The 23,570-nt window shown below is 47.0% G+C and overlaps 1 protein-coding gene across 2 annotated transcripts in view; it reads right to left on the bottom strand.

Moving 5' to 3' along the window:
- The window catches only part of SEPTIN6 (septin 6), a 123,002-nt gene that overhangs the window by 5,902 nt on the left and 93,530 nt on the right, over nt 1-23,570 (bottom strand). Inside the window, exons 8-10 of one of the 2 annotated variants that reach the window (XM_056125730.1) lie at nt 14,912-15,044; nt 9,874-10,064; nt 6,428-6,472 (exon numbers count right to left, since the gene is read on the bottom strand). In XM_056125730.1, coding sequence (XP_055981705.1) covers nt 6,469-6,472; nt 9,874-10,064; nt 14,912-15,044 — 328 coding nt within the window. In that variant the 3' untranslated portion in view covers nt 6,428-6,468. The remainder of the gene's footprint in view (nt 1-6,427; nt 6,473-9,873; nt 10,065-14,911; nt 15,045-23,570) is intronic. The other variant, XM_056125729.1, reaches the window with a different exon arrangement.

Below are 23,570 nucleotides of genomic sequence, written 5' to 3'. Positions count from 1 at the left end.
GGGTGCTTGCGTTGCATGCAACTGACCAGGCTTGATCTCTGGCATCCCATATGGTTTCCCAGGCACAGCCAGGAGTAGTTTCTGAGTGCAGAGCCAGGAGAAATCCCTGAGCAACACAGAGTGTGGCCCCAAACCAAATAAACAAAAATGGCTTATGCAGATTTAATTCCTGTAGCAAAACACATGCGCGTGCGCACACACACGTAAAGGACAATTTACACTGCAGACTAGGACTTCTTTGCTCTTGCTCCAAAGCTGCCAGTCATTTATTGGGTGACCCTTTGGCTTCACTCCCTGAAATCCTGTGCTCCTCCATGTACTGATCTTGATTTTTGTGGTGGTTTTTGTTTGGGAGCCACACACAGCAGTGCTCAGGGCTTACTCCTGGCTCTATGCTCAGGGATCATTCCTGCAAGCCTCAAGGGAGTGGTGCGAGGGGCTAAAACTCGGGTCAGCCACATGCAAGGCAAATACCCTATTCTCTATCCTCTCTCTCCAGCCTCATCTACTCATCTTGTCAGATGATGCCTGCCTTCTTCCCTTCATGGGACTGCTGTAGGGCAACCACAAAACAACAGCTTGAAGGGGAAGACTGACATGGTTGAGTTTGGGATAGATTTGGGGCCACTGCCTGGTGGTGCTTAGGGACCCATGTGGTGCCAGAGATGGAACGTAAGGTTCCCACATACAAAGCCTGCATTTCAATCCTCAGAGCCCCATGCATAGGATCCCACCATCTTCATTATCTGTAAGCAGAGCAATCCTATTGATTTGATTTAGTAGGTCATTTGGGAGAGTATGGAAAGGAGCCAAACCTTCCCAATATGAATTTAGCCAAAGCCAGGGGACACACATAGCTAACTGGCACAAGACCCTGAGTTTGATCCCTGACACTGCATGCCTCTCCAATATCACTGCCAGGCCAAGATCTGCTCAGAATGACTTCAGGCTTGCTAGGCATTACCTATATGTGTGACCTCCCTATAAAGCTTATTTTTAAAGTTATAGGCTTGAGGGAGGGAGAAGTGCTGACACAGAGGCAGCCTGGTTGGGGGGAAGGAGGTGGTGCAGGCTGGAGGGAAACTGGGGACACTGGTGGAGAGAAATGTACACTGGTGAAGGGATACGTGTTTTGAATACTGTATGACTAAAACCCAGTTGTGAACAATTTTGTAACTGTGTTTAATTTAAAAAAAAGTTATAGGCTTGGGGCTAGAAAGATAGTATAGCAGGCAGAGTGTGGCCAACCAAATTTGAATCCCAGGCATCTGAAACCTTGCCGGGAGTGATCCCTGAAGACAGAGTCAGGAGCGACCCCTGAGCACTGCCAGATGGGGCTTCAAGGCAAAAATTAATTAGATGAATAAAAATAAATGTTATGGGCTTGAAAAATATTAGTTACACAGGGTCAGAGTGACAGTATATTGGTAGAGTACTTGCCTTTCATGAGGCTAATCCAGATTTGACCCTCAACACCACTTAGGATCCCTGAGCTCTGCCAGGAGTGATTTATGAGCACAGAACCAGGAGTAAGCCTTGAGTGCTGCTGTGTGCAGCCCCAAACCAAAAATAAATATAGGGACTTAGGCTGTGGCTCAGTGGTAGAGCATTCACTTTGTATGTGACACCCTCGGGTTTATTTTTTAGTGTTATGTTTTTTGTTTTTCTTTCTTGGGAGGGGGCACATCTGGCAGTGCTCAGGGGCCACTCCTGCATCTGTGCTCAGGTACCACACTTGGAAGCATTTGGGGAAATCCTATGTGGTGGTGCCAGGATTCAAACGAGGGTGATGGTCACAGCTGCATGCTAGGCAAATGACTTAACATTTTCAATGTTAAGACCAAGACCCTGGGTTGAATTTCCAGCACTGCATCATCCTCCAAGCACTGCCGAGCAATCGCAGAGCAATAAGCTAAGAGTAATCCCTGAACCCACATCCTCCCAAAAACGAACAATAATTTTTCCCCTTACCATAACCTATACCAAAGACTAGCAAATGGAGATACTCTGGTAAGCAGTGTAAACCTGCATGCTCTCCATCAACTGCACATCACAGTGATCCAACGGCAGGTAATCATTGATGCCTATTACCTGCCTGTCTGTGCAGTCCATAGCTGCCTTTCCCTGAGAGTTGCAGACAGCTGCTCCTAGTGCATCAAACAATTACAAAGGCCACGAGGAACAGCAAACATCACTCTGTCTGTGCCCTAGTGAATGAGGGGTGGCTCGAGAGAGGACAGGCTGCCTCTCCTATTCTGCCTTCCATCCCTCATTCGGTTTGGAGTGGCTTTTGTTGTTGTTTGGTTTGGAGTCATACCCAGGAATGCTCAAGGCTTAACTCCTAGGTTTGCACTCAAGGATCACTGCTGGCTGGTGAAATGGCATTCTTTTTGTGGTCAGCTGGAGGAAGCCTGACAGCAAAAACTAACCTGTTTGGTCTTAGGCTTAGTTGTGTTCACTGCTTGCCGACTACCTTACATTTTTTAAAAATATGGCTTTAATTCTAGCTTCACATCGGAACTCATTTCAGTAATGGCCACAAACAAAGATCTATTCAGCACAGCCTGGACCAGACTATGCCAAGCCATGCACAGTGGAACTCACATCAGTGGAAAGCTAACCAGGCTCTAGCAAACCTGCCCTCCTCGTTGAAAACAGGGCAGTGGGATAGTCGAACCTTGCACGTAGCTGACCCGGGTTAGATCCTTGGCATCCCTTATGGTCCCCCAAATCTACCAGGAGTGATTTCTGAGTGTAGAGTCAGGAGACACCCCTGAGCACTGCCAGGTATGCCCCCAAAACAAGAAAAAGTGCAGATGAAGAAAGTGCTTTCTTTGCATGTGGCTCACCAAGGTTAATCCCTAGCACTACATATATGATGCCCTGAGTGCTGCCTGGAGTGATTTCTGCCCACAAAGCCAGGTGTGGCCCCGATCACAACCGGACAGGACTTATGTAAATAAATAAATCAAGATAAAATAGAATAATTTTTTTAAAAAGGGAATCTGGGCATCAAGGCACAGGAGATAGCTCAGACTCTGCATGCATGAGGCCCTGGGTTGGATATCCAGTCCTCCATGATGTTCTGGGCACCACAGAGAGTAGCCCATGCTTCCTGTTAGCACTGTTTGGCCCCCAAACCAACCAACAAGAAAACGGAGGCGTAAGGACCGGGAATGTGACAAAGAGCACACCTTGCAGGCATGGGACCTGGGTTAGATGCCAGACCCCCAAAAGAAAGAGAGAAAAGAAAAGTGGGGGAAACCACAGGGATGTGACTCAGTGGAAGAGCACTTCCTGGCATGTAAGGCCCTGGGTTCAGCCCCCAGAATCAAAGACAAGATAAATCAGGAAAGGAGGGGGAGCAAAAACAGGCAAGAAACCAGGCCTACAAGTATAAGTCACTTAGCAAGATGAAAAACAATGGCAGCGGGAGATTCTTAAATTTACATGAAAAACAGCTGTTTCGTTCATGTTCGCCATCAGGCCGCCAAGACTGGCCTTTAAACCAGAACATAAATCAGTTCATTGTCCTTTTAAGACTGTTTTCTTTGGCTCAATTTCATGGGCCTTCTGTTTCCGAAGCCGCTATGGACTTCCCACTTGGGACTCTGCTGGAAAGTTGGTTGTTTTGTCAGCAGCCTGGAGCCTTTTGCACATTGGCTCCAGCAAGCATGTGGCTTACTGATAGCAGGAGTTTCATTTAAATCATGATCTACAGGACCAGAGAGATAATGCTACAGGTAAGGGACCGGCCTTGCATGCAGTCAACTTGGGTTCAATTCCCAGCACTCCATTTAGAGTCCCCTGAACATCAGCAGGAGTGATCCCTGAGCACAGGAGCCAGGAGTTAAGTGCTGAGCACCACTGGATATGCCCACCTCCCTCGAAAACTCATGAATTACATTGATAAATGGGGAGAAATCTGTGTTATTTATTGGGGGGGGTTGGGGCCACACCCGGCTGTGCTCAGAGTTCACTCCTGGCTCTTGCACTCAGGGATCACTTCTAGCACTCTCAGGGAATCATATAGGGTGTCAAGGATCAAATCTGGGTAGGCTGCATGTACGGAAAGCATCCTACATACTGTGTTGTTCATTTTGGGGCAACAACCAGCGATGCTCAATTGTCACTCCTAACTTTGCATTCGAATTATTTCTGGTATGCTCGGGGGACCATATGGGATGCCGGAGATTGAACCTGGTTCTGCTGCACTCAAGGCAAAGAAAGATCCTACCTGCTATACTATTGCTCTGGCCCCCACTCAGTGTTTTTTTCTATCTTGTCTCCAACCAGCCCGATATAAAAGATGTTTAGGAGAAAGATAACCAGCAGGAGACAGCTTGTGTCTCCAAATTGTTCATTTCTGTAGTTGTGTTCATAGGGCTACAGAGTTTACATTAAAGCCTTTGAAATTTTTGGATGTGTCATGATCTCTTAGGAAGACTTGAGAAAAGTCTTTACAGATGAAATGATGCTGGTTTTATTTACAAGAATCCAGACATTGTCGGTAAGAGATTAGACAGGACACACTGACTGTTGACAGCTGTTTGGATTATGAGGACAAAGGATTGTGGTGTACCATCCCAATCTTTTGTTTCTTTTTGTAAATTGAACTTTTTTTTCTTTTGGGGTCAACCCAGTAATACTCAGGTTACTCATGGCTCTGAACTCAGGAATCACTCCTCGCATTGCTCAGAGGACCAAATGGGATGCCAGGGATCAAAACCCGGGTTAGTCGCATGCAAGACAAGTGCCCTGCCTGCTGTGTTATCACTCTAGCCCTCTCCCTTTTGTTATTATATGAAGGTTTCCATGGTAAAGTTTTTGAAAAATAGCAATAAGCCTAATCTATCTATGGTCCCTCTCCACTCGTTATTTGAGTCCAAGACAAGAGATAAAAGGGATACTCTAATCCACTTATTATAATCAACCTCCAATCAATATTTGATTCAGGAACTGCTTTCCTCACTGCTGTAGACACAATGGCCTTCATGAATTCTTTTACCAAGTTACCTGCTAATCTCTTTATCAATAGCGTCTTAAAGAAGGTACTTGGAAAATTAATTTTCTTCTTTTTCCTTTAAGGTTTCATTTTTCTTTTCTGTTTTCTTTTTTGTTTTATTCTTTTTTTCTCTTTTTGAGGATGAGGGGTATAGCTGGTGGTGCTCAGGGGACCATATGTGGTGAGAATCATAGCTGGTTAGCTTCATGCAAGACAAACACCCTACCTACTGTACTATCACTCTGGCCCTGGGTGTAAGTAATTTTTGAGAACAGCTAAAATCTTCATTTCATTCTACCAAAGGTTACCTGCTTACCTCCTTGTCAAAGGTGGTCATGAAATAGGTATCTGTAAACTTAAGTGTAAGGAATTTTCAAGAATATCTGGAATCTTCATTTTTCTTCCACCATAGATAATGTGCTTACCACCTCTCAAAGGTGATCATGAAGCAGATATTATAATGCAAAGTATAAGGAACTTTACAGCACTGTCCTGTATCACTGCCCTCCTGTTATTCATTGATTTGCTCGTGTGGGCACCAGTAACATCTCCATTGTGAAACTTGTTACTGTTTTTGGCATATCAAATACACCACGGGGAGCTTGCCAGGCTCTGCCGTGCAGGCAGGATACTCTTGGTAGCTATCTGGGCTCTCCGAGAGGGACGGAGGAATCGAACATGGGTCGGCCGCATGGAAGGCAAACGCCCTACCCGCTGTGCTATCTCTCCAGTCCAAGGAACTTTACAGAGTTTCTAAAATCTCAATTTTCTTCTGCTTCTACTGTGATTTGCAGGGGGCTTTACATGGCTTAAAGAAACCTGATAACTTGAATTCTTTAGATAAAAAACAGTCAACAGACTGCATCAAATTTCCACTGGTTTGAAACTTGGGAGTCAATGTCAAATGTGACACACAGGACAAAGCTTGTGAGCCCCAAAGCGTTCCTTTGTCACGATTCCATTAACTTTTGTTTTTGTTATTGGGGCCACACCTGGCAATGCTCTAAGGTTACTCTTGGCTCTGTGCTCAGGGATCACTCCTGGTGTGGATCAGGGAACTATTGGGATGCCGGGGATCAATCTGGGGTTGTCTGCGTGCAAGGCAGTCACCTTACCTGCTGTACTATCACTCCATCCCCGGTATTAGAATCTTCTTATGCTACCCAGCTGTTCTAGTAGCAAGTCCAAACCTAACACACACACACACACACACACACACGTAGTCCTCTGCCACTTTTTGTCAAGTCACAAACCTTCTACATAAAAATATACTGGACTATTAATAATTGAAGTCACAAGAAGAAATCAGCTCAGACCATGAAGTAACTTGTTTTCTGATTAGCTATGTTGAGGAAGCACAAGATTTGGGGAGATGTGGTCTAAGAGCTACTGCCAGTTCTATTTAGAGTTAATAAAGCTTACCAGGACCCCGGGTCTCATGCAGCATGCAGCAAACAGCAGAGTTAACTGTAAAACATTAAGAGCTGATGAAGATGGGAGCAAGCTTGAGGATAAATCCATTATTATGAATTGTCACCAACAATGAAAAGTTAGAGGTTAAATAAAGGAGATTAGGAGGATTTGGGGAGGGCTGTGGAAGGTGGGTAGGCTGGTAGGTTCCCCTAAGACAGTGGGACCTTTTCATAACCTCATGAAGGGCAAAGAAACTTGTGAATATGTGATGCTACCAGAGCTGAGTGTTACCACGGTCCACACAACACCACTGGGCCAAAGAGATGATAGATAGGCTAAGGCACTTGCCTTGCCTATTGACAAACACTGTTTGGATTCCCAAATCCTGCCAGGTGTGAACCAGGAACACAGAGCTTGGAGTAAGCCCTGAGCATCATTAGTTGTGCCCACACCCGCGAAAGACACCACAAAACCCATCACCATTGTGAGTACAGGAGAGTTCAGCATTCATGGTGGGCATTCCAGATGCTAGCCCAGTGGTAATAGAATTACATAGGTGCCCAGGACTGGGCTCACATCTGGAACTATAGTTCATCTAAGGTCACCATGAAACAAGGAGGGCTGAGGAGGAACTTCCACTGGACATCAGAACAAGGAACAAGGGTCATTTTGTATGGGCAGGATTCAAACTAATGGGTCTCTTTCATTCCCAATACAGTGCATGCTCGAGTGAAAAGACAAATTTAGATTTTTTTGTTTTGTGGACTAGATAGGGTGGTAGTCAAGAGTTACCCCAAGCTTGGTTTTTGAGGGGAGGGCGGGTTACTCTTGGCCGTGCCTGGGGTGACCATGAGGTGATGGAGATGGAATCTGGGCCTCCTGCATGCCAAGCATGTGCCCCCTTTGGACTATCTCTCCAGCTCCAAATGTAAATGTATCTGATCTAGAAAACAGGAATCTATTTTTGCTGCTACCCACCCTGCACCCCAGACACTGTGACAAATTACTAAGAGCACTGTGTCTGCAAGGCTTTTGTGTCCCTTGGATAGCTGAACCTAAATCCATCAGGTAGGACCCCCAAAGCTACTCAGGTGCAAATGCAGCCAATAGAATCCTGATTCGAAGCAAAACTCTGGACTCACAGGTGAAAATGTTCTAATGACGCTTTGGAATAAAAGCCTAATTGGATAGCAAAACTGAAGTGTCTACAAATGTAAGATAGATAACGACAGCATGGAGTCATGGCTGTATTTCTTTTTTGGGGGGTGTCGTGTGGCCACATCTGGTGGTGCTCAGGAGTTACAACTGGCTCTGTGCTCAGGAATCACTTCTAGTGGAGCTCAGGGGACCCTATGGAGTGTTGGACATCAAACTGGGGGTGGCCACCTGCAAGGCAAGTGTCTTCCCCACTGTCTTATCACTTCGGCCCATCACTGTTATCGCCATATATTTATACACATATACATATATGTATACATACATATATATACACACATATAAAATTGTTAGGACACACCTGGTAGGGCTTAGGAATCACTTTCAAAGGAGTTTGGGGGACTATGTTGGATGCTGGTGTATCAGATATTGAACCCAGGTCGACTGCAAGCAGGGCAAACACCTAACCGCTGTGCTATGGCTCTGGCCCCGTGGTATTTCTTAAGTGATAATTTAGGCTTAAAGGAAGGAAGATGTTTTCTCCATCTTGAAAATGTTCACTAGCTAAATCTGGAAGAAAGCGGCTCAGAACAGGAGGCAAGGGCTGGAACGATAATATAGTGTGTAGAGCAGCTTGCAGGCAGCTGACCTGGATTCAATCTCTGATACCCATATGGTCCCCTGAACACTGCCAGGAGTGATCTCTGAGTGCAGAGCTAGGAGTAAGTCCTGAGCACCACCAGGTGTGACATGCCCCCACCCCCAAAATATAAAGAACTGGAAGCAATAGCCATAGCTGGCCAGATGCTCCGGTCCCTTTAAGGGCACAGGGGCCATCAAGCCATCTGGGGTTTCTCTGGGCTCTTTGCACAAAGCAGTACATAAGAGCCCATGCGGCAATTTTCTTGGTGATTTGCTCAGAGTGGTTAGGTCCCATCAGAAGGGCTGTGGCTCAGGGACAAGGAGGGAGTCACTCGAGTGAGCAAAGCCCGAACCAGAGCCGAGAGGAGGAAGTGGAGTGCAGGGTGGTCCAGCCTGGAGAGCTGAACCAGCACCAGTAGAGAAGTGTTCCTGGAAGCCACATCAGCACCCACCTCTGGGGGAGATCCAGGGTGCCCAGAGGCTCCTATACAAAGCTAGGGAGAGAGTGTGGGGGGTTAGGGTGCATGTCTTGATCCTCAGCTAGGTGTGGTCCCCCAGGTTGGCGCCTTGGTGACCCAGAACTGCAGAGCCTGTGCAACAATGAGGACTAGGACCCTTGTATTGAGCTACTGGCCTAATTGGCTGAGAATCGCCTCCGTAGATCCCCTGGAGAGCATTGAACATTGCTTGGAAGGCCCCCACCCCCGCCTGCAAAGTGTTCTCTTTCTCCCATTCCTATCATCTGATTTTTCAGTTGGCTCTTTCTTGGGTCACCTCTCTCTTACTTTCTCCTCACATTCCTTCTGTTCTCCTCTTATTCTTTTATTTTGGTGTGTGTGTGGCGGGGGAGTGTGCTTAACTGGTGGTGTTTAAGGCTAACTCTTGGCTCTGCGCTCAGGGTTCACTCCCAGCAGGCTCAGGGAATCATATGTGGTGCCAGAGACTGAACCTTGGTCAGCATGTGCAAGGCAAGTCCTGTACCCTCTGTACTACCTCTCTGGCCCTTTTCTTCATCTTTCTTTTTCTCTGGTCTTGAGTTTTTTCAGGATTGTTTGCAGTAGGTCCAACAGAGGGGTTTGGGTCTTTAGAACCACACCCCAATTCATATCAGCTCCCTCAACTCAGGGAGTCTGAAAGTTTTGTTGTGGCCAGGGAGCTGGCTGAAAGGGTTGGAGCACAGGTTTTTGCATGTGGGAGGCTCAGGTGTGATCACCAGTACCCTACGGTCTCCCGAGCACTGCTAGAAGTGATCCCCAGCACTGAATCACTGCCCAGAACATTACTGGGTGTGACCCATTGGCCCATCAAAAACAAAAAACAAAACTCAACAAAAAATTTTAAAAAGCAAAGTCCTGGGACCGGAGACGTAGTATAGTGGAAAAGATGCTTATCTTGCAGCATAGGTTTGATCCCTGGGACTGACTGCATTGGGTCTCCTGAGCCCTGTTAGCAATGATCCCTGAGCATAGAGCCAAAAGTATACCCTGAGCATCTCTGGGCGTAACCCCAAAAGAAAAAGTTCTACTCGGCCACAGAGAACAGGTATAGATTCTCCCATACATCCTACATCTGGACACCAACTCTTGGCCCCTTCAACCCTCCAAGTCTATCCATAGGGGACGAGGAGACAGTTACCTTCCTGGCCCCCTTCCACTTACTTTTTCTTCTCTTTGTCCCTTTTCAGAGTCTGGGAGCCTCCAGCCTGAGAGCCCTGGGACTGGAGCAACTCAGCCGCTGTCTTTCTCTGCTTAAAAGCATTCACTTCATCATCCAGCGATTTCTTCTTATCCTCCAACTTCTTCTTCTCATCCTGGTGGAGTTTCTTTAGACGGTCAAACTTCTCATGCAACTGTCAAAGAAGCAAAGGGAACTGAGGAGGAGTTGAGGCCAGGAAGGGGAGGTTTAGCCTGGGGGAACTTAGAAGTCATTGTTCCCTACCCAAGGCTGTTCAGATGGGGCCAGTGAGCACTGCATTCTGGATAGTTCCCTTCTCTTGTTATGCTTTTAGCAAGTGTCTGCTCCTAAAGCTGATTGGGGAACTTTGTGTGCCAGAACGTTGAACTACCTCTCTCCCCAGAACACTTTCTCTGTGACCTCTGAGCTGCACAGAGAGTTCAGGGCTTTCATGTATGGGCATCATGCTTTGTATATTGGAGGCCTGAGTTCGAACTCTGGGAATGCACAATTCCCTGAGCACTGCCAGGAGTGATCCTCAAGAAGCAAGGTGTGAGTAGGCCTGAGCACAAATGGGTGTGGCCTAAAGTAAAGAAATAAGTAAGTAAAAAGTGGGCCAAGGGATAGTAATGCTTTAAGCATGTGTCTAGCATGCAGTGAACCCAGGTTCAATTCCTGGCACCACAGGGTCCCCCAACCACGACAAGCATCACCAGGCATGGAATAAAATTTGGAGTGGGAGAAAGAGGACCAGGGGTAAGACACTTTCTGGCACATAGCCAACCCTGGTTCTATCCCCAGCACCCCTAGGAGTGATCTCTGAGAAGAGAGCCTAGAGCAAGTTCTGAGCACAGATAGTTGTGGTCTCAAGACAAAATAAAAAAATTAAAGCGGGCTTGGAAGAACAATACAGCAGGCAAGGGGCTATGTTGCACACGGCTATTCTGAGTTCAATCTTTAGCATCCCATATGATCCTCCAAGACCCACCAGGAGTGATTCTGAGTACAGAGCCAGGAGTAAGCCCTGAATACTGCTGAGTGAGGGCTACGGAACAAAAAGTAAATGTTGGTTCTTTGTTGATGTTATTGTTTTGGCCCATATGCAATGGTGTTCAGTCTTACTCCTGGTTCTAGGCTCAGGAATCAATCTTGGGGTGCCAAGGATAGAACCCAGAAAAGACACATGCAAGGCAAGCACCCTACATGCTGTATAATTGCTCCAGCCCCCTCAAAAAAAATGAAAGTTGGGCCAGGAGTTGCCAGAGAGATTGTATGGTGGGGAAAGTACTTGCCGTGAGCGTGGCCCATCCAGGTTAGATCCCTGGCTCCTCATATGATCCCTCCAAGTCCCACCAGTTGTAATTCCTGAGTGCAGAACCAGGAGTAACCCCTGAGCATCGGGGGGGGGGCATGTCCCCCCACAAAAAACACAAAGTTTGGACCAGGAGATAGTACAGTGGTTAGAGCACAGGCCTAGCATGTATCCAACCCAGATTTGATATCCAGCACCACATGTTCTCCTGAGTACCACTGCACATGGCCCTGGAGGTTTCCAACACCTCCAGGGTGGCCTAGGTAGCCATAGCACTGCTTAGCCTGAGAATCAGCAACACATTCTCAAACCCTTTGCGCTGAACTGCGAGCTGAGTTAGCCGAGAACCACCAGTGGACCTCCTGGGCCTTCTGATCACTACTGAGAGTCCCCTCACCCCAAAGATGCCACACACGGCTAATCCAAATTTTCATCAGAATAGCAGCATACCATGGGCTGGAGCAATAGCACAGAGGGCAAGGCATTTGCCTTGCACGCGACCGACCCGGGTTCGATTCCTCCGCCCCTCTCGGAGAGCCCAGGAAGCTACCGAGAATATCTCGCCCACACGGAAAAGCCTGGCAAGCTACCTGTGACGTGTTTGATATGCCAAAAGCAGTAACAACAAGTCTCACAATTTTTTTTGAGACGTTACTGGTATCCCCCTCGAGCAAATTGATTAACAACTGGAAGACAGTGCTACAGTGCTACAGCATACCATATCCTGGGTGCTTGGCATAAGGCAGGTCGAGACGTTGATACGCTTAATGTAGTAATGCAATGATCAGTACCATCTCCTAAGTAAGTTCTGTTCTGTTCTGTTCTTTTCTGTTCTGTTCTGCTTTGATTTGTTTGTTTGATTTTGGGGCCACACCAGAGGGCTTAGGGATTTCTTCTGGCTTTGTACTCAGGGATCACTCCTAGATGTGTTTAGAGAACATGGGGTATTGGGGATTGACCCTAAATCAGACACTTAAAAGGCAAGCACACTACCTGCTGTATTCGCTTTCTGGCCTCTATTCTGGTCTGTTTTATGAGGCAACAGAAAACCACAGAACTGAGAGTTTACCCAGTCAATCCAATATATTTTTTCTTCTTATATTTATTTATTGAATCACTGTGGGAAAAGATACAAAGCTTTCAGGTTTAAGTCTCGGTCATACAATGATCAAACACCTTTCCCTTCACCAGTACTCATTCTTCACCACCAAGAACCCCAATATACCCCCTCCCAACCCTCCCAATGCCTTTGAGGCAGATGATTTCCACTTAACTCTTCTCTACATTGATTATATTCATTATTTTGACAAAAGATGCACCATTATTGTTTAGAATTCCCCCCCCCCCAACAATCAGAATTGCTGAAAAGGCATTGTGAAATACTTTATTTTCTATGGTTGGTATGAGAATCATATAATGTCATATAATGATTTTGGATTTCTGCAAAGAGCCAGATAATTACAAGATTGGTTTCTGTATATCTGGTGTTATGGCTGTGCCAGAGAGCCACTCGTGTGGGGGGGGGGGGGGCAACTCGTGAACTCGGTAGGGCGTGAAAGAAGAGCCGGTACCGTCCCCCTTCCCATGAGACTGCAGTTGCCCCGTCACTGCCCGTTCATACCTGGCTTTCCTATAAGTTCTAAGGCGGTGGCCACCTTGCTGCTGGGGGTGGGAGGAGGTGGAAGGGAGCAACACCCTTTCCCTCCTGGGGAGGCATGGTGCCGTGGTTTAATGCATGGTCCATTCACTTTTCTGCCGCAAGCTGTCGGGCACTGGACTAAGTCCTTTTGCCTCTGGAGCCATGACCATGCCAAAGAGCCACTTGTGGGGGGCAACTCGTGACCTCGGTAGGGCGTGAAGGACAAGCCAGTACTGTCCCCCTTCCCATGAGACTGCAGTTGCCCCGTCACTGCCCGCTCATACCTGGCTTTCCAATAAGCTCCAAGGTGGTGGCCACCTTGCTGCTGGGGGAGTGGGGGGGGAAGGCGGAAGGGAGCAACACCCTTTCCCTCCTGGGGAGGCATGGCACCATAGTTTAACGCGTGGTCCACTCACTTTTATTGCCACAAGCTGCTGGGCTCTGGATTAAGTCCGGTAGGGCGTGAAGGACGAGCCAATACTGCCCCCCCTTCCCACGAGACTGCAGTTGCCCTGTCACCGCCGGCTCATACCTGCCTTTCCTATAAGCTCTGAGGCAGCGGCCACCTTGTATGCGGTCCAGATGCATTTCTGCCAAAAGCCGCTGGGTTTCGAGATTTGTTTCTGAGTCTCTGGGATCATGGCCGCTAATCTGCTTGATCAGGAGCCACAGAGGCTGTTTGTAGGCGGCAACTCGGGGTGTCATTGGGATGGGGAGGAAAGGGCCGGTTCCACCCCCATCTGGTGAGGCCCCGTGAGTCTCGTCACTACAGGCCCAAACCTGACTGTCCTGTGGCCTCTGGAGGATGGTGGTCACCGGGCTGCCAGGGGGAACAGGCCAAGGCACGAAACCTATTCCCACCTAGATTGGCCCAGCGCTAGTAACCTACTGCAGGAACAGGATGCATTTCTGCCAAAAGCCTTTTGGTTCCGAGATTCGTTTCTGAGTCTCTGGGAACATGGCCGTTAAGCAGTTCGATCAGGAAGCAGAGAGACCATGCCTCCAATTATATAGTTGAACCGGAGTTGGTTTGTGGGTGTGTCTCCCACATACCTAATTTTTGGCCATTTACTTTCTTGGTAAACTTTGCCCCAAGTTTTTGGGGTCTGGCCAAAGGCACAGCAGCAATTCTGGGGCTCTGGGACCATGCAGAGCCAGGGATCAAATTTGGGGTTTTGGCATGTACTCTAGCCTGTTGAGCTGTCTCTCTGACTCTCTGGAAAAGAATTTTTGGTGGGGTATGGGGCACTCCTGGTGGTTCTCAGGGCTTATGTACCACCACTCCTGGTGGTACTGGCTTTATGCTCAGGGATCACTTCTGGCAGGACTCAGGGGTCCATATGTGGTGCTGGGATTGAACTCTGGTTGGTCGTGTGCACCCTACCCACTGTACTTTCACTCTGGCCCTGGAAGTTTCTTATTTGTGCTGTTCTCTATGCCACTCATTGGTCACATGAGGATGAAACATTGAACACAGTGGCAGAAGAGAGTTTTACATTTCATCAAATTTGAGGGTAAGGGATATGGTCTGATGAAAGATTATAGCCTTGCCTTTTTGAGGCTCTGGTTTGATCTCTGGGACCACCAAAACAAAACATATCTCATCTCCACTTCTTTCTATTTTATTATTATTACTTTTTTTTGTTTGGCAGCCACACCTGGAGTAATCAGGGGTTACTCCTCCTGGCCCTGCACTCAGGAATCACTCCTAGTGGAATTCGCATGACCATATAGGATGCTGGGGGTGGAACCTGGGTCAGCCAAGTGCAAGGCAAGTGCCTTAACCACTGTACTCTCACTCTAGCCCCAGAGTTATTTTTTTTCACTTCATTACATTTTAAATAGCTACATTGTGCATAGTGGCTACTATATGGGATAGCACAGCTCTGAGAATCAGGTGACACCAAATGAGAAATCATCCTGGTCTGGAAGAAGGAGGGATGAAGAACATCCATCTCTTGCAGCCATGTCAGATAAGATAAGGCTACAAAAGGGCTACTCAGTCTGTGGGGCATTCCTGCCCTGTGGCTACCTCCTGTCCTTTCTGCTATGCACCATGCTTCACATTTACCTCTTTCTCTGCCTCTTTGAGTTCAGCTTCTTTCTCTTTGACTCTCTGCACAAACATCTGTCTCATCTCCTCTTCTTTTTTCTGCAGTTCCCCCAGGAATTCATTCCTTTTGGCTTCATATGTTTCCTGTAAACTAAAAACAGGTCAGGTTAATTCAGTGCCTTTGGAGTGGTCCCTGGTCAGTATAAACAGGGGCTGGGAATGTAGCTCAATAGTAGAACACATACTTTTCATGATCCCTGACACCTCTCTCTCACACAGACACAGACACAGACACACACACACACACACACACACACACACACACACACACACACACCCCACAGACCTGGTTCCAGTGATCCTTGGTTTCCCATTCTCCTTTCCCCAATTCTCAGATGCAAAAACTGAACCACCACTGGCAGTGAGGATGGCAGGTGACATGATTACAGAGCAGCTTGAAGGGGGTGGGACAGCCTGGGAAACTGGAGGCATGGAGGGGGAGAGGATGAGGATCTGGGCTACTAATAACATCAAGACACTGCTCAAGGGTCTTTGACACTCTGGTGATGTAGAGGGGAGGTATCTATGTACATCAGACCCATAAGAATGGCAGAAAAACAGCGCAGCTTCAGGACTGATCTCAGAAAGACGCTGGCAGCTGAGTTATCCTGGGAAGACCTGGCCACCACAGGGACAAGATCTCTGGATCCTAGGCATCCATTTTGTTTGTTGCATGAATGACAAACTTCAAAAATCCAAGAAAAAACAGCCTTAGGCCCAGTGATGTGGCTCAATGACAGATCATGTGCCTTGTATGTGGGAAGCGCTGGGCTCGACACCCCAGCACCCCCAATACTACAAAGTGTGAACCCTGACTGGTATTGGGTGCTATCCCCGGCACCACAACAATCACAAATAAAGAAAAAAGACATATGGCCAGCGTCATGGCATAGTGGCTTCAAGTGCCTACCTTACAAGCACCTATTCACAAGTTCAAATTCCCAACATCCCACATATGCCAAGTTCGGTCCCTGTCAGCGCTGTTGTTTCAGCCTGTCTGAGATGCAGGGTGGAGCAGGACACTTCAACTGTACTATAAAATGGGAGTAACCCCTGGTGAGCATCACAACTAAAACGATAAATGAGGGGCTGAAGCGATAGCACAGTGGGTAGGGCATTTGCCTTGCATGTGGCCGACCCGGGTTCAATTCCCAGCATCCCATATGGTCCCCCGAGCTCCGCCAGGAGTAATTCCTGAGTGCATGAGCCAGGAGTAACCCCTGTGCATCACCGAGTGTGACCCAAAAAAAAGAAAAGATAAGTGAATGCCATTATGAGAAAGCACTTAAAGGATTTTATTGCAATGATTTTTCTTGTTTTGGGAGAATTTTTTTTTTCTGTTTAGGAGGTATACCCAGTGGTGCTCATGGATCAGGTTTGGCAAGGCCAGGGTACCAGGTATTGATCCCAGGTTGACATCATATAAAGAAAGCACCCTACTCATGACACTATCTTGTAGCTGCAATATTTTACTTATTACATGTTATCTGTATTACATTATTTATTTCTTAACATAAATCTATAGTCCCTTTTAAGAAAAAAAAACACTTTAATAAGCCTATTCAGATTTTTCCTTAATTATCCTCACCTCTGTGTTCTTTTTATTTTTATTTTTGGCCCATACCTGGAAGTCTCTAGGGCTTACTCCTGACTTTGTGCTCAGCGATCACTTCTGGTGGGGCATAGGGGACCCTACCTGGTATCAGGGATAAAACCTGGGTTGGCAGTGTGCAAGGCAAGTGTCCTACGTGCTGTATTATCTCTTGGGCTGTCACTTTTACCTAATTGTGATTTTGCAGGATTTATATATTTCATGGGAATTTTAAAATATGTTCCACCAGATTAAATTTTAAATTATATATAATCACAAAGGTAAAGGTAAAGGCCCTACCGTTGATCGTCGATTTGCTCGAGCGGGCCCAGTAACGTCTCCATTGGAGACTTTGTTGTTACTGTGTCTGGCATATCGAATACTCTCGGTAGCTTGCCGGGCTCTCCGAGAGGGGTGGAGGAATCTAACTCGGGTCGGCCATGTTGGCCGCGTGTAAGGCGAACGCCCTACCCAAAGAGAAAGTTTTTTAAAAATATTTTTCAATTTATTATTAACAATTTTGTGGGATCTTAAGAATTCATTCCTCTCTATGTGTATGGGTATCACCATCTACACAATGAAAAAAAAAAGATCTCTCATATGTAAGATACAAAGAAACATGGTATGAGAAAAATATTCAGAATCATTGAAACTGGACCAGAGAGATGGTACAGTGGGGTAGGGTGTTTGCCTTGCACATATCTGACCCAGGTTAGATTCCTGATATCCCATATGGTCCTTCTCCCCGCCTCCCCCCACTCGCTGAGCCCCTCCAGAAGTGATCTCTGACCACATAAGCCCTGAATGTTGCCAGGCTGGGAGGGACGCTGGTGGAGGGTGTGGTGTTGGAATGATGCTTTCATAACAGTATGTAAATCCCAGAACTTCAAGAAAATTGTTTTATTTATTTATTTTGCTTTTTGGGTAACACCTCACGATGCACAGGGGTTACTCCTGGCTCTGCACTCAGGAATTGCTCCTGGTGGTGCTCAGGGGGCCATATGGGATGCTGGGAATTGAACCTGGGTCGGCCACCTGCAAGGCAAACGACCTACCCGCTGTGCTATCGCTCCAGCCCAAGAAAAATTGTTTTAAAAGGGGGGGATCAGAGAGAGAACATCATGGGCAGGATGTATAACTTGCAGAAGGTGGGCCCAGGTTTAATCTCTGGCACCCCAAATGGTCTCTTGACCCCATCAAGAGTGATCCCCAAGTGCAAAGCCAGCAGTAACCTTAAGCACCACTGTGTGACCCCCCAAAAAACCACAATCAAAACAAAACCAAACAAAACAAAACCCCAAAAAAGTAAGATTATAATAAAAATTTCTGAGGTTGTGCTTTCTGGCCATGAAGTTCACTCACTCATTTTTTTCTTTTAGTTTTAGTGTTCACCAGAGATAATTTCCCACTTTTGCAGTGGTAAAAAAAAACAGTTAAAGGGGCTCGGGAAAGAGTACATCGGGTAGGGCATGTGCCTTTCATGTACCTTTCATGTAGCTAACCAGAGTTAGTTCCCTGGCATCCCATAGGGACCCCCAAGCCTGCCAGGAGTAATCTTTGAGCACAGAGGCAGGAGTAAGCCCTGAGCATCACTGGGTGTTGTCCCCAGGCAAACAAAAAATGGTGAAAAAAGAACGTTGAACCTCTAGTGAGCACTGCAGTGACTCTTAGTTGAACAAATGAGCACTGCAGTGACTCTTAGCGAGCATCACCAGCAGAATCTGATTGCTGCAATAGAGTGATGTGCTCCTCCACAAGTGATCAGTTGGGCAAGCACTGTCATTAGATGGGCACAACACTCAGATGAGCTCCACAGCTCACAGCTGTGTGAGCACCTCAAAAACAACAAGGAAGGAGAGAGGGAAAGAATAATAAAAGTTTATGAACTGATTTTTAATGATTTCCTTTTGGGGTTTTGAGCCACACCTGGCAGTGCTCAGGGATTACTCCTGGTGGCATTCAGGGGATCCTATGGGGTGTTGGGGATGGGACCTCGATGACCATGTACAAGGAGAATGCCCTATCCGCTGTAGCTGTACTATTCTTCTGGCACTAAGGAATTACAGAAAATCTATCTATCAATGTAAGCTTTTGCTCCCCATGCTGGAGACCAAACTCGGGACCTTATGCACCCAACACAAGCACACTAAGACCGAACCACATTCTTAGCCCAGACAAAGGTATCGGCATCTTCCTTTGAAGGGCTAACATTACCATGAGGGAATGAAGGATCTCAGAGGATATAAGGGACAGAAGAGCAGAGCTCTTTACCTACTTTTAACACTCAGTTCTTGTCCAGTGAGATCATTCCCAGCTATTATTGTCATACTGGTCTCTTCTTTATCTTACCTACCCTCAGCCCCCCACACACTTGTGGTTAGTTCCAACTATTGACCAGTCCTCCTAACCCTGTTTTTCCCTGGCCATGGATATTGGTCATATACTATATATTTTATATATACCACAAAAGAATTCAGTCATTCTATATCTGTCCCTCTCCTTCTGACTCATTTCACTCGGCATGATACTCTCCAAGTCCATCCACTTATAGGCAAATTTCATGACTTCATTTTCCCTGACAGCTGCATTGGATAGATGTCCAACCCACTTTCTGCCTGATCATGTCTCCCTTTCTTCTGGGGAGGTGTATTTGGGTCACACCTGGTGGTGCTCAGAGCTTGTTCTTGGCTCTGTGCTCAGGAGTGACTCATGGTAATGCTCAGGGGAGCATATGCAGAGCAGGGGATCAAACGGGGATGAGATGTGTGCATTGATCCAATTATTTCTTTCTTGGGGTGTGGGTTTGGGCTACACCTAGTGTTGCTCAAGGCTCAATCCTGGTTCTGTGCTCAGGGATGATCCTTGGTGTGTTCAGGGGACTCTATGTGCTGCAGAGATTGAACGTGGGTCAGCTGTGAGCAAGGCAAGCAAGTGCCTTATCTGTTCTATTCTCTCCAATTCAATATGATCATTTCTATTTTTGTTTGTTTGGGGGCCACACTCAGCTGTTCTCAGGGCTTACTCCTCAAATATAATTCCTCACAGGGCTTGAAGGACTATACAGAGTGCCTGGGGTTGAACCCTATTTAGCTGTGTAGAAGGCAAACAAGCACATTACCAGCTGCACTTATCTCTCAGACCCCTGGTTATTTTTTTTATGAACAGAGACATTGGACACTGGAGCAGGAGTATGCTTAGAAGGGGAGAAGGTGACCGGATTATTTAGACAGCTGGCCTTCAATGACATCTTTAATGGCACGGCCAAATGAAAATAGCCAGGTGCAGTTGGATCAATAGGTTTGGAGCTCTCAAGATGGATTTGAGCTTGGAAATCATCTATTTCTGGTTGGTACTTACAGTGGTGAAAATAGCAACAACCAGCCCCCAAGAGAACAGAGAGTGAAAGGGCCAGAGGCTCTCAGGAATGTTCCTGGTCTCACTGACATCTACAGGAATGAGTTGAGAAACAGTGTGGACTATTGAGGTCAAGAAGAGAACGAGAGAGGAAGAGGAGGTGGAGGAGGAAGAAGAGGAGGAAAAGCAGTCAGCCTTGGAGCAGAAAAACCAAAGGAAGACAGATCTTATAGGAAAGAGGCAGCAGGGAGAATGTTAGAGCTGAGCTGAAAAGAGAAAAAAATAAAGATGCATCTGGCTTGTGAATGTGGCTCAAAGGTAGAACAGACACATCGTAGGCCCTAAGTTCCATCCTTTGCAGGAAAAAAATGTACAGTGTTGGAATTCTGCATATGGGAAACCATCCTTAACAATATTGCATGACTAGAGTCATAGCAAAGACTGTAAGGTGCTTCCCTTATACGTTGACAGCCTGGGTTTGATCCCCCATATCATTAACAGTCCTCTGAGTCCTGCCAGGAGTGATCCCTGAGTGAAGAGCCGGTGTAAACCCTGAGCACTGCTAAGTGTGGCCCCAAAACAAAAATATATATAATTAAAATAATTTTTAAATATCCTTTAAAAATGATACTGTAAACCACAGTACATCAACTGATAAAATTAAGTTAAGGACCAGAGAGATGAGCAGATAAACAGCAAATAGGGCACTTGCCTTGAATGTGGCTAATACATTCCCTGGTATTCAACAGGGTCCCCCAGGCCTGCCAGGAGTGATCCCCGAGTGAGCTGGGAGTAAACCCTGAGTGCCACCAGATGCAGCCCCAAAACAAACAAAAAAGTTAAAAGAACGAAAGCTGATCATGTACAGAGACATTCTTAGCATTTACTAATAAAATTTATGCTCATAAAAAATAAAATTAGGGAAGGGGTAAGAAGGTAGTGGAGATGGTAACTGCAACTAGTCCCAGGGCCTGCGCCACGTTGACTCCCATGACATTTGCATCCATTTATGTCAGCTCTCTCCCAGCTGCCAGGGCTCCAGGAACTTCATTGAGAAATTCTATGTGGAACTGAAGAAGGCCAACCCTGACCTCTCCAATTCTAATCTGAGAGTGCTCCAGTGTGCAGGCAAGCTATGGCCCCGCTATGCCTTTGGCCAAGAAAAGCAAGAAAGCAAGTCTCATAAAAAATTGGTGCCACCCCCAACAGTGTTCTATGGACCATATGGGATGCTGGAGACAGAACCCAGGTTGGCTGTGTACAAGGCAAGCACTCTACTTACTGTACTATCTCTCAGAAAAGCAAGTCTCTTTGAACAACTTCAGTGATGAACCGGTAAACAAAGCCCTACAGGATGTGCTAAGAGTCAAAGAGCACGAGCCCCACAGCCTCTCTGCTGGACTGACTACAATGTGGGAAATGTGTTTATTTTCCTGTTAGGGTTTTTGATTTTGTGCCTGGCAATGCTCAGGTGTTATTTCTGTACTTTTGGCTTTGCACTCAGGAATTACTTCTGATGAGTTTGGGGGACCCTACAGGATGCCAGGGATTGAATCTGGGTCAGCCACGTGCGAAGCAAACACCTTAGTATCACTCCACCTCCAGTTTTTATAATAAACAATTTTTAAGGTGGGTATAAAACTTCATTTATTTGACGTTGAACGTGATAATGACTGCCCTTGACTAGTCATTTTAGAGTCAAGGGTCAGGGTAGTACACGTAGACAATGTTCTCCCTTCTACTCAGAAACTCAGAGCCAAACTTCTAAGGCTGGTGAGAAGGAAGAGTAATCAGGGACAGATTCTTTCATATGTGGGGAGCAGCCTAGCAATACTCAGGAGACTTCCTGCAATCTTCGCTGAATGAAGGGCATCCAGGGTCACAACTGCTCGGGTCTCACAGGCTAAAGATGGTGATGCCCAGGTCGCCGTGTGGCATCAGGGATCAAAGCAGCATCAGGGGCCAATGAGATAGTACAGCAGGTAGGGCACTTACCTTGCATGGAATGACTTAGTTTAATCCACAGCACCTCATATAGTCCCTAAGCCTCGCCAGGAGTGATACCTGAGCACAGAGCGAGGAGTAGCAGAGCACACCGGATGTTGCCCCAACACAAAAAATAGTAGCATCAAGAGCTGTGTCCTAACCCCTCTACAATCTCCCCAGCTCAGGAGAGTTTGCTAGGGGAAGTAGAGGGACCGCGTAGACAAGGAGCATGCACTCTTACTACTGAGTTATGACTCCACCTGGTGGTGTTTGGGGAACCATGCAGGGCCGGGCATAGAACGTGGACCTCTGGCCCCAAAAGCATGCACTCCTGCCCTTCAAACTATCCACATAAATTCTGTGGAGTTTCTTCAGGGTGGAGAATATTCACATGCAATGTTAAAAGGAGCCAGCAGAGGGTAGCAGAGGTGAACTCATGGGAAAGGAGTACTGATGCTGGCACAGCAGAGAAAAGACTAGATGCAGCACTCCTCTCCTTCCAGCTGGTGGAGGGAGAGAGCTAAGGCTCAGGCAGTGCCCAGCAGGGAGTCCAGCCCTAGGAGCTCCCTGGGCCCGTCTGGGAAAGGGAAAGGTGAGTGAGGCTGACCCCCCCAAGCAATCATTCCCAAATATCCGGTCTCTGCTGTGAACAAGGACTTGTGGATTTCAGAGGTCCCTGGAAAGCTTTCTTAGGTCACCACCTTCCTCATTTAGCCAGGCCTGACAATCCCCAAAAGGAGCCCTAAGGGTACCACCTAGTTATTTAAAATGTGGGGTTCAGGTCAGAGCGATAGTATATAGGTAAGACACACAGCTGGTCAGGGTTCAGTCCCTGGTATCCTACTGATTCCCTGAGCACCACCATGATTGATTCCTGAACATAGAGGCAGGAGTAACCCCTGAGCGTTGCCAGGTTTGACGCCCTACCCAGACCAAAAAGTAAAATATTGGGCTCGGAGTGGAGGGATATTACAGTGTGTAAGGCACTTGCCTTGCATGTGGCCAACCTGGCTTCAATTCCAAGTACTCCATAAGGTCCCCCGAGTACTGCCAGGTGTGAACCCTGAGCACAGAGCCAGGAGTAGGCCCTGAGTATCACCAGGTTCAGTCCCCAAAGCAAACAATAAACAATAAAATGTGGGGCTTATGTCACTTGTGCATACAGACGAGAGCTTCGAAAGTGCGAGAGCCTTAAAGTTGTGCTTGGAGGTGGGGGGCCGCTCCTAGCTTTACTCAGCCAATTGGGCAGGACAGTACGGTGCTAGGGCCTGAGGATGTGGTACTGGGATCACCAGGGCCACCCGACAGGGCCTCCAGGGCCACACTCAGTAACTCAAGACATCGGTGAGACTCACAGGGTATATAGTGCCTGGCAGTTTGATCCGCAGATGTAACTTAACCCCTATAACAATCTAGCACAAATCAGAGCTTTGATTTGTCCCACTGAACTGGCCAAACCCTCTTTCTTCTCTGAAATCATCTTTGATTCTGATTTGTGAAGCACATCCCTGATTCTTTTTTTTTTCTTTTTTGGGTAACACCCAGCGATGCACAGGAGTTACTGCTGGTTCATGCACTCAGAAATCTCTCCTGGCAGTGCTCAGGGGACCATATGGGATGCTGGGAATCGAACCTGGGTCTGCCGCGTGTAAGGCAAACACCCTACCCGCTGTGCTATTGCTCCAG

This window comes from Sorex fumeus, unplaced genomic scaffold (genome assembly GCF_029834395.1).
Source record: "Sorex fumeus unplaced genomic scaffold, SorFum_2.1 ptg000058l, whole genome shotgun sequence".
NCBI classification, from domain to species: Eukaryota; Metazoa; Chordata; class Mammalia; order Eulipotyphla; family Soricidae; genus Sorex; species Sorex fumeus.
The sequence above is the reverse complement of the archived record's forward strand: the minus strand, read 5'-3'. Positions and strand labels throughout refer to the sequence as shown.